At 38.3% G+C, this 16,751-nt stretch overlaps 1 protein-coding gene across 1 annotated transcript; it reads left to right on the forward strand.

Moving 5' to 3' along the window:
* The first annotated feature begins 496 nt into the window (after positions 1-496).
* Positions 497-917, forward strand: LOC129516675 (ubiquitin-conjugating enzyme E2 variant 1-like). Its single transcript, XM_055336186.1, has 2 exons — positions 497-672; positions 800-917. The coding sequence occupies exons 1-2, from the start codon at positions 497-499 to the stop codon at positions 915-917; spliced, it is 294 nt and encodes a 97-aa protein (XP_055192161.1).
* Positions 918-16,751: the final 15,834 nt, after the last annotated feature.

The raw sequence follows: 16,751 nt of genomic DNA on the forward strand, positions 1-16,751 counted from the left end.
CAATAACCCCCCAAGACACGAAAGTCCAGGGCCAGGTGGCTTCCCAGAGGAATTCTATCAAGCGTTTAAAGAAGAAACAATATCTATTCTACTAAAGCTGTTCTGAATGATATAAAGGGATGATATACTTCCAAACTCATTCTATGAGGCCAGCATCACCTTGATTCCAAAACCAAAGACCCCACCAAAAAGGAGAATTATAGACCAGTGTCCTTGATGAACCCCGATGCAAAAATTCTCAACAAGATACTAGCCAAAAGGATCCAGCAGTACATTAAGAAGATTATTCACCATGACCCAGTGGGATTTATCCCCGGGATGCAAGGCTGGTTCAACACTCATAAAGCAATCAACAAGAAAAAAAAACAAGAACCTTATGATCCTCTCAATAGATGCCGAGAAAGCATTTGACAAAATACAGCATCCATTCCTGATCAAAACTCTTTGGAGTATAGGGATAGAGGGAATATTCCTCAGCATCGGAAAGCGACGCAAGATGGCAGCCACCACGGCTGCCATCATGGCTGTAAAAGTCCCTCACAATTTTCAACTGTTGGAAGAACTGGAAGAAGGCCAGAAAGGAGTAGGAGATGACACAGTTAGCTGGGGTCTAGAAGATGATGAAGACATGACATTTACAAGATGGACAGGGATGATAATTGGGCCTCCAAGAACAATTTATGAAAACTGAATATACAGCCTTAAAATAGAATGTGGACCTAAATACCCAGTAGCACCCCCCCTTTGTAAGATTTCTAACAAAAATTAATATGAACAGAGTTAATAGTTCTAATGGAGTGGTGGACCCAAGAGCCATATCCATGCTAGCAAAATGGCAGAATTCATATAGCATCAAAGTTGTCCTGCAAGAGCTCCTGAGCCTAATGATGTCTGACGAAAACATGAAACTCCCTTAGCTGCCGGAAGGACAGTGTTACAGCAATTAATCAAAAAGAGAAACCACAAGCCCTCCCCCTCCCCCCCCATTCGATTTAAGCAGTCATTTTCCACAGTAGTATATTTTCTAGATACATCTTGTAGACCTCAAACATACTGGAAAAGAGGCTCCCATTCAAAGGCAGTTTATCTTAAGATACTGTAAATGATACTAATTTTTTGTCCATTTGAAATATAGAAGTTGTGCTATAACAAATCATCCTGTCGAGTGTAACCACTGTCCACATAGTTAAACTTCTGGGATCAAGAAAGTCTATTTAAATTGATTCCCATCATAACCGGTGGGGCACATCTAACTCAACTGTGAAAAGACACATCACACAATCACCTTGCTGCTGATTACATGGCCTGGAGTCTCTGCCTTCTCCCCTTCTCCTCCTGCTGGCTCCCTCCCTCCCTCTCTCCACCCACCCCTTCATCCCTGCAACAGCCCTCCAGCTTGGGGTGGCTTGCTAGAATAGGCGTGAAGGTTTCAGGTCGCAGCCTGTAGGACTACTGCTGGGTGTGCAGGGGTGCTCCAGCTGCACCCCTGATTTCTTTTTTCAAGTCTTAAATGATGCCCTCCCGCATCCAAGCCATCATCCTTTCTCCACGTCCCGTGACCACCCTCGGCCGAAGCATACATTGTAACCCTCTCTGCTCCCCTCTGAAATTGGCCTTTGGTGAGGAATTCAGGGCTTTCCCCAAATCTTCTCCCCCACTTTAATAGAGGGGTGCTCCTTTTTCCTTCCTCAAGTCCCTTTTTGCACCATCACCACCCAATACTTCCTTGCTTTGGCCAGAAGCCATCAGGTAAGGTTGGAAAGAGTCTCTGACTCCCCTCGTTTAGTTTGGAACCACATTTACTCACTCTCCATCAGCCTGGGAATTAATATTGGGTCCTCAGCTCTGCCACCCTCTGCTGTCATTGTCAGCTGATGCCGTTTTTTAGCTCAGGTTTTGATAAAATGAAAAGAACAGTCACCAGGGATACCCAGACCTGCCAGCTCTCAAAGTGCTTGGTGGTAAAACTTGGAGAAAGGCCACAGAAGACACTTGTAAGCACACACGATCCCTCTGAATGAATTGTTTTCTTTTCCTGTAATTATTTTTGCTTTTAACGATTGAAGAAGTTTTAAACAGGGTTCTCATGTGGTCATCTTACAATCCATTTGGGTCTAGTTTGGAACCTGACAACTGGAACGAAAAGAACCTTGGATTCGGTGCATACTTTGGCTTTGGGGGACCCGCATCTCATGGTCCTCAGTAGGGATCGAGAAAGAACTCAGTGTGCATAGCAGATCTCCGAAATTGGCGGACTTGACTTCCTGGCAAATTGTGTGTTTCCACTTTTCCACTTTTCCACTTTTCTGTTCAGGACCACTAAATGCTGAGATGTGGATGCATACCGAAATAAAAGTGATTCATTGTGTTCTAAAGGTTTTTTGTTTTGTTTTTAATTTAGTGTTTGTGTAAAACCATCTTTTGAAGCAGCAACTATCAATCTGAAAAGCAATCGATGTTTTCATTAATCTTTTTTCTGGGGGGTACCTTAGTTCTAGGGATTTAACATCCTGTAAGTAAAGTTGAACATAACAGTATTCCATAAGCAGCCTTTTTATTGTCAGACCATTGCCTGATTTTAATATAATAAAAAAGAAAGTGCATTAATATTTGAAAAAAAAATGTTCCTCAGCATCTTAAAAGCCATCTACGAGAAGATTGCAGCAAATATCATTCTCAGTGGGGAAACACTGGGAGCCTTTTCCCTAGATCAGGAACAAGACAGGGATGTCCACTCTCACCACTGTTATTCAACATAGTACTGGAAGTCCTAGCCTCAGCAATCAGGCAACAGAAAGAAATAAAGGGCATTCAAATTGGCAAAGAAGTCAAACTCTCCCTCTTTGCAGATGACATACTGTACCTAGAAACCCAAAAGACTCCACCCCAAGATTGCTAGAACTCATACAGCAATTTGGCAGTGTGGCAGAATACAAAATCAATGCCCAGAAATCAGTGGCATTTCTATACACTAACAATGAGAGTGAGGAAAGAGAAATTAAGGAGTCAATCCCACTTACAATTGCACCCAAAAGCATAAGGTACCTAGGAATAAACCTAAATAGAACTACCCTATGACCTAGCAATTGCACTGCTGGGTATTTACCCCCAAAGAAACAGATGCAGTGAAAGGGCAGGAACACCTGCACCCCAATGTTTCTGTTATATCTGGTGCCTCTTCCGGTGATATTGTTGGATTGGTGACATCTGCTGCTGTGCAGGTCCTAGCACTCCAGAACCATGGACCTCTTTAGAGAAGCCAGCTCTTCAAAAGACAACAGAAACTACAAGTCGGAATGCCCTCCAACACATTTTGCAGGCAAGCTGGACGGAGCACCTTCATCTGTCCCGAAACAGAGCCACTTTTACTCAGGCTTCCACAATAGCCAAACTGTGGAAGGAGCCTCACTGTCCATCGAAAGATGAATGGATAAAGAAGCTGTGGTCTATGTATACAATGGAATCTTACTCAGCCATTAGAAATGACAAATACCCACCATTTGCTTCGACCTGGATGGAACTGGAGGGTATTATGCTGAGTGAAGTAAGTCAACCTGAGAAGGACAAGCATTGTATGCCATTCATTTGGGGAATATAAAAAATAGTGAAAAGGAATAAAGGGGAAAGGAGATAAAATGAGTGAGAAATATCAGTGAGTGTGACAGAACATGAGAGACTCCTAACTCTGGGAAACAAAAAAGGGGTAGTGGAAAGGGAGGTGGGTGAGGAGTTGGGGTGACTGGGTGACGGGCACTGAGGGGGGCACTTGGCAGGATGAGCACTGGGTGTTATGCTATATGTTGGCAAATCGAACTCCAATAAAAAATATACAAAAAAATAAAAGTAAAACTCATATACTTCAAACATCATAATGGATGAAACATACTTCAGAAGACATACATATTCAGGTAGAATTAAAATAAACTCTAGATTGTTTAAATAGAAAAATAGAAAATATTTAAATAAAGAGAATAAACATATTGTTCTAGGGAAATAAATAAATTCAGCATGGCAATATTAATATTAGGAAAGAGTATGCTTTACAGAAAAAAAAAAGTCATCCGAGGAAAACGAGGGATATTACATACTGGTTCAATAAAATTCTGAGGTTGGGGATCCCTGGATGGTTCAGTGGTTAAACATCTGCCTTTGGCCCAGAGCATGGTCCTGGAGTCCCAGGATCAATTCCCACATCAGGCTCCCTGCATGGAGCCTGCTTCTCTCTCTCTGCCTATGTCTCTGCCTCTCTCTCTCTCTCTCTCTCTCTCTCTCTCTGTCTGTGTGTGTGTGTGTGTCTCATGAATAAATAAAATCTTTTTAAAAAATAAAATAAAATAAAACTCTAAGGCCTAGAGACCACAGTGCTTTGTGGTCAGTTACATAGGGAATAAAGTAAAAGGGGGATTTGAAGATGAATTGATTGGGAGATTTGTCATTTGGGTCATTGGGTACTTTTACTTGGAATGGAGGATCTAGAGAAATCCCACAGCCTAGACTAGGATTCTCACACCAACCCAAAAGGTCCAGGGAGCAACCTGTGAGTAACCCACCCCAACACCCTGTGGTATTAGGAGTTAGCACTACAGAGCCACCCCTCCCAGAAGGTATGGATGCAGGAGAACCACCATGCAGTCCTGTCAAATGGGGCCCTTCACTTTCAGTCTCCTGTGCCCTTGATCTCTCCTGGGTGGGGTCAGGAATAGAAACTACCCAGGTGGCAGGACAGAATGTGCCATATGGACTTTAATGCTTGAGAGGGAGCCAAGGAGTTTTAACCTTGTGAAAGCAACTATAAAACCTGTGCATCTATCAGAGACATCCTTGAGCAGAGAAAGGATGGTGGCATGGAGGAGATGTACAGGCAGCTGGGGGTAGAAAAAGCAAGGGCTTATTTTATGCACAAACTCATTTAATACAATATTTTTAGTTTAATGAGTTGAAAAGTTTAAATAAATATTAGAGCATTAAATATAATGACAGAAATTTTGTTTTATGAACTTCTCTCTGGTATTTTTCATGGCAAAACCATAAAGCCTGAATAGAGCAGATAGGACTCTTGGATGTTCTATTGGATGTTCTCACCTTCTAGTTGCTCTCTACTAAAATAAAGACATATTGGTCTTGATAAGGACATTAAATTTTGAAATCAGCACTTTGGAATTTCATTTATTCATTAAAGCAATATACCTTGAGTGCCTCTTAGGTTTCAGGCAAAAGCAGAGACACCTCAGAGACACTAGCAGGGAATGCCAACAGTCTCTTTGTCCTCACAGTGCACTTATAGTATAGTAGATTTATCTATTGATATCCATGAACTGTGCATCTTGGATATGGATATCCATATCCATGTAACTCTTCACACCTACTTCATAATGCGGCCCAAAATTCTATTTTTGTGGTATTCTCTTTTCATCTATTTTATATTTGTTCCTTTTCAAAATGCTTCCAATATGTTTGCTCTTCTTTTTTTACATGAGGGAAAAATACTGAAATGTTGATTCAGTTGTGTCTCATAAACTAATATAAATGAGTCAGAGTTGGAAATTATTAGGCATACTAATGCAGGGAATCTTTAATCTCAATTGGATGCTCAACCAACTTAAGCCAATAAATCATGTACTTAATTATGAATAAGAGAGCCAAATTTACAGAACATGAAAAAAATGTCAGAAGATTTTTGTCAGTCCATGTGTCGTAGGGAGTTTGACTTTTGACTTTATGTAGATAGGATTAGCCTTATAACGCATGCAATATGTTTTCTATTTCACATACTTTTAAATATTTCTTAGGAACTCAATAAGTTGTATTTGTCCCACATGAGTTAAACTGAATTAAGAAACCAAAATTTACACTTCCATGACTTGATGGCAGCAAATGGTAAGGGTTCCTGTGGTGCTGTAGGCTCTACTTTCTTTCCTATGTCTGATGTTCCAACTGGTAGCTTTATCTTTAGAGCAACATCAGGCCACGCATCTAGAAGAGGCACCATCTAGTCAAGGTGAGACAGGGCTGCCTCTTGAAGTGTTAATAGAACAGCAAGCTTGAACTTTCCCAGAAGTCCACAGGAAAATTGTGTTTGCTCTCATTGGTCTGAATTAAGATACATACGTTGAGTCATTCACTCTTAAAAGTGTTATAATTGTCCTTAGATCTGCATTTTCAGGACTAGGGGTGAAATCTGATCCCGAAAAGTAGATATCTTAAAAATCAGGAAACCTTAGATGAGAGAAATATGGGAGTAGATGCTTAGCACAGAATGTCTGCCACCATAGGAAAATAAACAACATTCATTTTAATCATACATACATCTGATTTGCCATTCATTTCCATGGTATCAATAATTAAGCTTTTAAATAGGTGGACAGTGAATTCTCAAATCTTGGAATGTTTAAAAATAGTGTTGAGGAGATCTACACTAAAAATTAGAAGGTAAAATCCGATCTTTGCAACCCACAAATCCTGAGATTCTAAGAAGTCTGATAATTGCTGTGTTTTGTTTTGTTAGTATTTTAAAATTTCACAGATGAAACACTATTGAGACACTGGTTCTGCTGTCATAGTTTTTTAAAAGTTATTTATTTATTTATTTATTTATTTATTTATTTATTTATTTATTTGAGACACAGAGAGAAAGGCATAGGCAGAGGGAGAAGCAGGCTCCCCCTGTCGGCATCCCAATGCAGGACTCCATCCCAGGACCCCAGGATCATGACCTGAGCCAAAGGCAGATGCTCAAACACGGAGCCACCCTGTGGTTCCCTACTACTGCAATTTAAGTTCATGGTTTCCTTGTTTTCTTTCTTCTTTCTTTCCTTCCTTTCCCCCCCCTTTTCTCTTCTTTTCTTAGAGGACAGATTAAACAAGTGGCATAGAAGTAGAGGCTATGTGGAGGTTATTATCTCGCATGTCTTTAATTTTTTTTAATTTTTATTTATTTATGATAGTCACACACACAGAGAGAGAGAGAGGTGCAGAGACACAGGCAGAGGGAGAAGCAGGCTCCATGCACCGGGAGCCCGACGTGGGATTCGATTCCGGGTCTCCAGGATCGCGCCCTGGGCCAAAGGCAGGCGCCAAACCGCTGCGCCACCCAGGATCCCTCGCATGTCTTTAAAGGTAGAAAGTGAGAGAGTGGTACTAAAAACATGTCCGTTCTGCCAAACGTCACTTGGAAATCACCAGGTTACCTCTGGGAATTCTGCTTATCAGACTGGAGTATCAGACTTCTCAGTTGCATAATATTATCTACAGAGTCTCAAAGCTACATAGAACATTTTCATCATAATTAACATACACAGATACCAATCTTTAAGCTACTATTGATGGATTCAAGCAAATATCAAAACTTACATACAACTAGAAAGAATTATAAACTCTTAGAATAAAGGAGGGCACAAACTGAATCAGCAATTGGCCAATGTTAGCATTTTTAAAAATACTTACCTCTGAAATAAATTGCATAGAAAGAAATTTAAAAGTAAACATTTGTAGAGGCACCTGCCTGGTTCAGTCAGTAGAGCATGTGACTCTTGATCTCCTAGTCTTGGTTTGAGCTCCACGTTGGGTAAGAGATTATTTAAAAATAAAACTTTTAACAAAATTAAGTATTTTTAAGGTTACAATGATGAAACAATTTACAAAGGTGAGAGTTACACCAACATTAAGAAGACAAAACTGAGGTCTGCATTGCCAACCTCCTCCTGGGGATGTAAGTGCCATGTTGCCTTGAAGTGTTACTCAAAAAATGTCTCCTAATGATATGTTCTCTATGTCACGCTACATCTTGCAGCTGACATCTGTATCGCTTTCACTACTGATTTCAGGTTTGCAGTTTCCGCAATCCACAGCCTCAGTAGGTTTTCCATTCAAGTAAAAATTTTGTGTGCTCACAAACATATATTATTTTTTAATTCAGCAAATATTTTTCATGTAGAATTTTGAACATTGATCACATGGTATTGGAGGAGCCAAATAAATCCAAGTGTGACTTTTTCCCTGCAGTCGCCTCCTCTGCTAAGTAAGGATATTTCTTACAGGATTGTGTGTGGTTCAGATTCAGTTACACAGTGTAAAGCAAGCATTCTTTAAACAATGTTTACTCTTGTCATTACTGCTGCTACAAAGTAGATGACACAACTCATCAACCAGAACAAATGAGCTCCGCCATGGCAAGAGGTTCCCACGTGATGCTGGTGAGCCAAGGAAGGACATGAGGCAGCACCTTTTCAGCGCTCAGAAAATCCTTATCCTTGGGAAGGCTTCCAGTCCTTGTCATTGTTTTACATTTGTCATGCTTAAACACACACCCTAAATAAATAAATAAATGCATACATATATACATAAAAATACACATAAACTGGTCTATGTTGAATTGAAAACTATGATAATAAAAGAGAAATAATGAAGTTAAAACTGATTTCAGAGGAAATGATTTCACATAAAGGTCAGAACAGTGTAGTGTGGATTTTCTCAAGTCTGGATGCCTGATTTCAATTTCCAATATATTTTATTTTGTTTTATTTTATATTTTATTTTTTTAAAGATTTTATTTTATTTATTCAGGAGAGACACACACACACACAGAGGCAGAGACATAAGCAGAGTGAGAAGCAGGCTCCATAAAGGAAGCCCAATGTGGGACTCGATCCCAGGACTCCAGGATCACGACCTGAACCAAAGCCAGACACTTAACTGCTGAGCCACCCGGGCGTCCCTCCAATATATTTTATTGTGGCATACGTCTGTACTTTGTCTTTAGGTACAACCATTTTTTACCCTAATTATGTATTGCATCTATTACATATTTGCATCATATTACATATTTGCATTGTAAATTAAATGCAATAGGAGAAGCAATAGGAGAAATAAAAGTGTCCCCTATCCTGGACCTATGAGATATATCTATAGATTATAATATAGATAAATATATCTATATATCATAGCATTTAGCATTTTTAAAAGAACTTACCTTAGCATTTTAAAAATACTTATTTAAAAATGCATATGAATATGTTCATATTCATATATATTTATATTATATATTCAAATTCATATATTTTTATGTTCAGTTAACCACTTAGGTTAGATGACCACTGTGCTAGAGAGAAAATAAATTTATATTGAAGATATATATCGAATATATATTTTATATTGAATATATATTCAAACTATTGACTATAAATATTGAAGATATGGAATATATATCCTCCTACGTTGGAATATATTGAATATATACATATTGAATATTGAAATGGCTAAGAACAATTCCAGAGGAATGTTATTAAGCAACCAAGCTGTGCAACAGAATACAGAATGCCATGGACTGACTGTATATCTGTGGTGGAGAAATTTTACTTTTAAGAGGAAATGTTTTAAATCAATTTGGAAAATCACAGAGACTTTAAACTCTAGCAAGATCTCTGGTACTCCCTGGATTAGCAGCGTCGGTCCCCAGGGAGCAAGTTACAAATGCAGATTCTTGGGGCTCCTGGGGGGCTCAGTTGGGCTCTCTCTGCTCAGGGGGGAGCCTGCTTCTCTCTCTGCCTCCGCTGCTCCTCCTGCTTGTGTTCTCTTGCTGTCAAATAAATAAATAAAATCTTTTTTAAAAAAAGGAAATGCGGATTCTTGTGCTGGGGCTCCAAAGGTCTGAGTCTGAGTCGGCAGCTCCGTGGGTGGTGCCCCGATGCTGCCTTTCACAGTGGATTCTGGAGGCCACGTAAGCCGGTCGGAAAACCTCGGAGAAAGGCTGTGGGCGACCCACCAAGAAAAGCTTTGATCTGGCGCGCGCTGCACCGGGCCTGAGCCGGAGGAGCAGCCGGCGGTCACCTGTGAGCAGGTCTCAGCACCAGCAGCACGCGGCTGAGCCCGTCCTGGCCTCCGCCCGCCTGTCCCCGCCTGTCCTGGCCTCCCTGCCGCCGCCCTTCTGCTTCACCCACTCCTCTGGCTCCCAGCGAAGTTCCACATGTTTGTTTTCTCTTTTGTATTTTATTCTGCATAACAAAGGAAGTCTCTTGTCACGCAGGCTTTCAGTTAGAGCTGATCAGTCACCAATCAAGGTGTGCACTTAATAAGAGGCAGTTTTGGGATCCCTGGGTGGCGCAGCGGTTTGGCGCCTGCCTTTGGCCCAGGGCGCGATCCTGGAGACCCGGGATCGAATCCCGCGTCGGGCTCCCGGTGCATGGAGCCTGCTTCTCCCTCTGCCTGTGTCTCTGCCTCTCTCTCTCTCTCTCTCACTGTGACTATCATAAATAAATTTAAAAATAAATAAATAAAATAAAATAAAAGGCAGTCTTCTTCCCAAGAAATTGTCCCATCTGTATTAAATTTCTCCTTTCTTCTTCTTCTTCTTCTTCTTCTTCTTCTTCTTCTTCTTCTTCTTCTTCTTCTTCTTCTCTTCTTCTTCTTCTTTTTTTTTCTTCTTCTTCTTTCTTCTTTCTTCTTCTTCTTCTTCTTCTTCTTCTTCTTCTTCTTCTTCTTCTCTCTCTTCCTCTTCCTCTTCTTCTTCTTCCTCCTTCTTCTTCTTCTTCTTCTTCTTCTTCTTCTTCTTCTTCTTCTTCTTCTTCTTCCTTCTTCTTCTTCTTCTTCTTCTTCTTCTTCTTCTTCTTCTTCTTCTTTTCTTCTTCTTCTTCTTCTTCTTCTTCTCCTCCTCCTCCTCCTCCTCCCCTTCCTTCCTTCCTTCCTTCCTTCCTTCCTTCCTTCCTTCCTTCCTTTCTTCCTTCTTCTTTCTTCTTTTATTTTTCTTAAATCACTGCTCCTTGCCTATCTACCCCTCTGGGATGTGAACTACTCTGGGCAGAAACGGTTTCTACACGTTTTTCTAAATCGTTGGAGTCTCACAATGCTTGCAGTAGAGTAGGTACCACTGCTGTTGAGATGACAAATTCATGCTCCAATGACAAGGGTCTGAAATGGGAATTTGTTGTTCTGCACAAGTTCTTGATGACAGTCATTTATTTATACATACATACGTGTGAGAGAGATGCACACATTGGAAACATTATGCTTTTCTATATCAATAAAATGTGCAATTTAATTTTGATACATTTGTTCTAACACACACACACACACACACACTATAAAAAAGGCTTCCTGAAGCATCTATCTAACACAACTTATCCTGGTCTCCATAACATTTATTTGTATTTATTTTTGTTAAAATAAATAAAATATTTACTTATCCATTGACTGTTTTTCCCTATGAAATAGAAGTTCAATCAGAGCATAAATATTGCCTATATGCTTTCCTACTCTGTGCCTAAGGCCCAGAACAGTACATGGCAGTTAGTAAATGTTCAATATTTGTAAATGGAAACTTCATGAGTGAATTGAATAAACTTATTAATAAATAAATGAATTTTAAATAAATCTGGCCCTATCTTTGTGAATACACGCATGCTCATATAATGCTATATTACTTGAAATGTTATTTGGAATACTGCACATTTTATTCATTTCCAAAAAATACTTGAATTCATTGGTATAATAAACAAAATAGACTATAATATTAGGGCTTGACACCCTCTAATTTGGAGGAATTCAGTTGTTCAATTTTTCTCCAATTACTTTTCTCTTCCTTCTCCTGTTTTAATTCTTTCATCCCTTGTATTGGTCAGAATATTTGGTTGCTTCCTCAGCAATTTTCAGATGTTTTAACACTTCTGGGGAGTAACTATAATATTTTTCATATTTCATATGTATCTCCAATAGTCATTTTATTATCATTTTTGATGCAATGCTGTGATGTCCTAGCACCTCTTCTCCATTCCATCCTGATAATAAAGAAATGAGCATTCCTAAGGCCCAAATTACTAAGTAACCATATGTTGAGAATTTTATCAAAGTAGCGGAATCATTATTGTTTAGAAAACCAGAAACCTTCAGGGATGGCGGCTTAACCAGACAGGGGTTCTGAGACCTCACCAAGTATCCAGAAGTATGAAGATTTCATATAGAAGTGTCCACTGGTCCAGATCCTTCTCATTTCCTCCTCAGACATCTCTATGGCTTATGGCTATTTTGTCTTCATGGTTGGCATATGGCCAACCCATCTTTAGTTTTCTGTCCAAAAGGCAGTAAAAAAGGAAAAGGACAAAAAATAAAGGTGTATGCTGAGTTTTGTTTTATTTTTTTGAAATGCAATAAACCTATAATGACTCTACCTTGCTAAATTTCACTTAACATCCTTTGGCCAGAACTGGGTCACATAATTATTCCTAGCCCTTAAGCAAATCTGGGAAGAGATGTGTCATGTGTACCAGACACATAATAATTTTGAATAAAATTAAGCTCCTCTTAGAAAAGAAGAATGGAAAAAAAAAAGAAAGAAAAGAAGAATGGAGGTAACCATTATCTATAAAGGGCGTCAACAAAGATGTTCCCTTAATATAATTAACAAGTAGTACAATTCATTACATTTTTTATGAAACTCTTGTATAAACATTCACTTCCCTCCTTTTAAAAATCCTCTACTTGGGGCAGCCCGGGTGGCTCAGCGGTTTACCACTGCCTTCAGCCCAGGGTGTGATCCTGGAGACCCGGGATAGAGTCCCACGTGGGGCTCCCTACATGAAGCCAGCTTCTCCCTCTGCCTCTCTTTCCCTCTCTCTCTCTCTGTGTATCTCATGAATAAATAAATAAAATCTTAAAAAAAATAAAAATAAAAATCCTCTATTTGGACCACATATTCACATTTTTGCCTCATCAATATTAACAGTCTTTTCTTTAAACACAGTTATATGTCAATTTCATGAACAGAACAATGAGAACTTCCAAAAACAATTTAAAAATAAAAATGAGGGTAATAAAGATATCTCAAGGCAAGCCAAACTATTTCACTAGCTTTTCATAGCAGTGTTTCCAAGTTCATGTGGCACAACAGAGATTTCAAATTCTGATTTTACAGACGTCTTGGTTCTTCTCTCCTTAATAGAGTTTTCAGGCAGTTTTAGGTCCTTCCAACAGACATCGTAGGCACCGACATGGGAGCAGAGCTGGACTGACCACACTGCTTTTCCCATGCTTTAGAAAGACTGTGCTGACATCCATCTCACAGTTATGTGTGCAGAAGCAGACAACGCAGGAGCCATTTCCTATTTCCAAAGTAGTTTACCTTTTGACGTTGAGAAGAGTCCAACAATATATTCGTCTGAGCACTGACACATGAAGGAATTGGGAGAGACTAGAAAGTGGATTTTTTCTCGTCCCCGATTAAAATTAGCTTTCAGTTAAATTACTGAAATTCCCCAAAATGAAATGTTTAATGTTAATTTTGTGTCTATTTCTCAGTATGAATGTATTATTTTTAAAATTATTTCATTTTTTTCTTTTGTATTTTTAAATAGAGGAGAGTTAATCGAATCAGGTTGGTTATGATACTTGCAATTGTTTTTATTTTAGCATGGGTATCAATGTATCCTGATCACTTATAGAAGATCTTCATCTTTTCAATATAAAAAATTAAAATCATTTCGATGTGGAAATTCAGTGTATTTTTGTTTGCTCCATTAGGATTATCCATTTTGTTTCCTTTATTTCGTTATTGTTATTTAATTGAAAATATTCCATGCAGGATGGCAAACCATGCACTTAGAAAAAAGAAAATTAGTGCATTTCAGTGAGGTGCATTCAATATGGTAACCCCCAAATAGCCTCAAGGCCTTATAAGTTTATCTGGGTAGTATGATAATCAATTCATAAATTATGTATGCCTAAACCCTTTGCACCTTAGGCAGTTTCAGGATGTCCAAAAAACATAAAACTTAGTGCACTCAAATCAATGGTTTAAGTCGTCTTAATGGCCAATTAAGACCACTGCAGACATAGTCTAATCCATTATGCACAGTTGACTAACAGTGAAAAAACTTCAAGGATTTTACCCTAGATTTATAGACACACTCCTTGTCTTTCTAACTTTAACCTCTTACTCCCTTGCTGATATCATGTGTATTTTTACCAAAGGTGGGAGGGAATTCATTCTCTCAATGAAAAGAGAAATGGATATTCAGTCCCATAACCTGTGTGCTAACAGAACAATAGACTGGCACATTTTAAAGACACAGCAAATGAAGCTTTGTTGAATGGTGCTGATGAGATTATTGATAATCATAATTAAAAACTTCAGTGATCTCACCCATATTGATTGTTACGTGCACATACACACACACACACACAAAATCAGGAAATTTTCACATGAAATGGATTATCCCATTGCTAAGGTATAAATATGGTTGATAAATAATTAGGGGTACTTCTTTTTCTTTCTTTTTAAAGTTTTACCTATTTATTCACTAGAGATATAGAAAGAGAGAGGCAGAGACACAGGCAGAGGGAGAAGCAGGCTTCATGTAGGGAGCCCAACGTAGGACTCCATCCTGGGACTCCAGGATCATGCCCTGGGCTGAAGGCAGGCTCCAAACCTCTGAGCCACCCAGGCTTCCTGGGTACCTCTTTTTCTTAACTGGGAATATTTTATAATAAAGAATACTTGCTTTTTAATTGTCTTAGCTGTGATACAATTACTACTCACTAAGAATCTTTTATTTGAAGTTACTTATTTTTTTCCATTGTACACATACCTCCTAACACTCTTCAAGAAATGGAAACAAACATGAATTTACATAAAGCTAATTTTCAGTGAAAAATGAAAAAAAAATAGAGATTGAAGAAAATGTCAGAGGAACTAAGGAAGGATATTGGAATAACCCATTGACCGAATCAACAAAATCTGTGATATTAGTATAGCTTATACTTGAACGCCATCTGTGAATGAAAACTCACTGTCCTATTTAGGCAGCCTGTTTTATTGTTACATAAACTAAAGTGTGACAAAATTCTTTGATCAATTTATTCAGCAATTTCTAAGTGAGCATTTACTCTGTACTAAGTACTGAAATCTACTCTCTAATTTGATTACTAATTTTTAGTCCTGTTCTTTTGAGCACTAGAACAAAGATATTCCTTTGCAAAGGGAAGCCCTTAAATACTTACCATGTTTTCTTCTTCAAAAAAGTTTTTTCTTCCAAGTTAATTATTTAATGTGTTCCATTGTTTTCCTATAAAATACTATCTTTACTCATTAAAATTTTGTTCAAATATCAAACTGGGAATTTCAGATCCATATATCTTAACATTCCATAAAGAGGTCCTTGCTTTCCCAGTTCTGTATACTCATTTTCCACTAAGGCAACATATGCTTTTGTTTTTAGCGGCCTCTTGGCACTGTTGGTGATCGTTGAGTTATAGCCAAGTCAGATCTTGTAACCACGGACTACTGTCTGCACTATCCGCTACTTTGCTTTTCCTTTTCTCTTTCTTTAAAACCCAAGGCATGACTTGAAATTCATCTTTTCAAATTTCATATTCTTGGTACTCATCCAGCATTCCAGTCTTTGAGGATAACCTGAATCTCAATCTTGTTATCAACTGTTATGTTACTTATTCCTCCCAGTTCGGTATCATCTCGAATTTGGAAAGTGACACATTCAACCTTCTTCATAATCTGCATCCTGTCTTCTCCTTACAGCTGGGGCCAGTTGATCCATGTCAGTAAGATAGACTACTGTCTAATTTCGAGAGTGATCTTTCCCAAAAAGGAAGTATTTCAAATAAGTTCCAGTCTTACTCTTGACAGGAATCTTCCATGGTATCATATGGATATATAGTCACCCAGACTGAGTTTTGATGCTATAATGTAGATCTTAATGTTATTTAATATCTACAGATAAATTGTAATGCGTGTTGCAAGTATAAGTCCTTTCTGGCTTTGTCTGTTATGGATTTGAAATAATTTCTCACAATATTTATGGGATTTTTTTTTACAATGAAATGTTTATGGCATAGTAACTTTGGCCAGATTTAAAGAAAAGGTATGGTACTTTCAAGAATTCTGTGTTCTTTTCATTTCAGCTTGAGAATGTTATTGTTTATTGTTAAGGGTGGGGGAGAGGGCAGTGCTTCTTTTCTTTCCAATCATGAGGTAGGAGCTCCTTTAGAGCAATATCCCTGGTTTCTTTCTGTTGCTTTTCATTCATTTATTCTACTGGGGGAGATATGACATGTCACACTCACAGGTGAGAGAGAAGTTTCAGCTGCTGCATCTCTCTGGCATGTGCCTGTGTTCTCTCTGCTTTTCTCTTGTGTTACTTTGGATGGGGAACACCTCAATCCTCAAGTGATTATTAGCAAACTCACCATCTCCAACATAGACTTTTCTTTTTGGTAATAAAGGTAATACCTCATCTCCATCTGTCTAACTCCTATGATTTTCTTTAATTGAAAAATAACTTTGTCATTCATGTATTTGTCCCCCAAATGACAATATTTTATTGATGAAAATAGGAATAGAAAATCAAGTAGATACATATGATCTTTAAAAATATATACATTTAAATAAATGAGAAGAGTATACGTATATTAAAAATTCTATATGATTTTGAAGTTTCCTCTCCATCATCAATCAACTCACTGACGTAACATTTTGTTGAAGTGGGGAAGATAAAAGTCAGACATTAAATGCAAGTAACAAATTTGACTTCTTTCTGGACAGACAGACATTTTATTCATTAAGAGTATTTTCTGTAGGTTTCCCTTATTTTAAGTTTTGACTCACAATCACTGATCCCTAGAACCAAGAGCTAGAGCTGAAAGTGATCTCATTCAATAACTTCCTGTTCACAGACTTTTAATGATGTTTACATACAATGGTTGTCTTAATGTTGATAGATTCAAAAATAGTATCAATTTTATTGATCTCA

This window comes from Nyctereutes procyonoides, unplaced genomic scaffold (assembly GCF_905146905.1).
Source record: "Nyctereutes procyonoides isolate TBG_1078 unplaced genomic scaffold, NYPRO_anot_genome, whole genome shotgun sequence".
Taxonomy (NCBI): domain Eukaryota; kingdom Metazoa; phylum Chordata; class Mammalia; order Carnivora; family Canidae; genus Nyctereutes; species Nyctereutes procyonoides.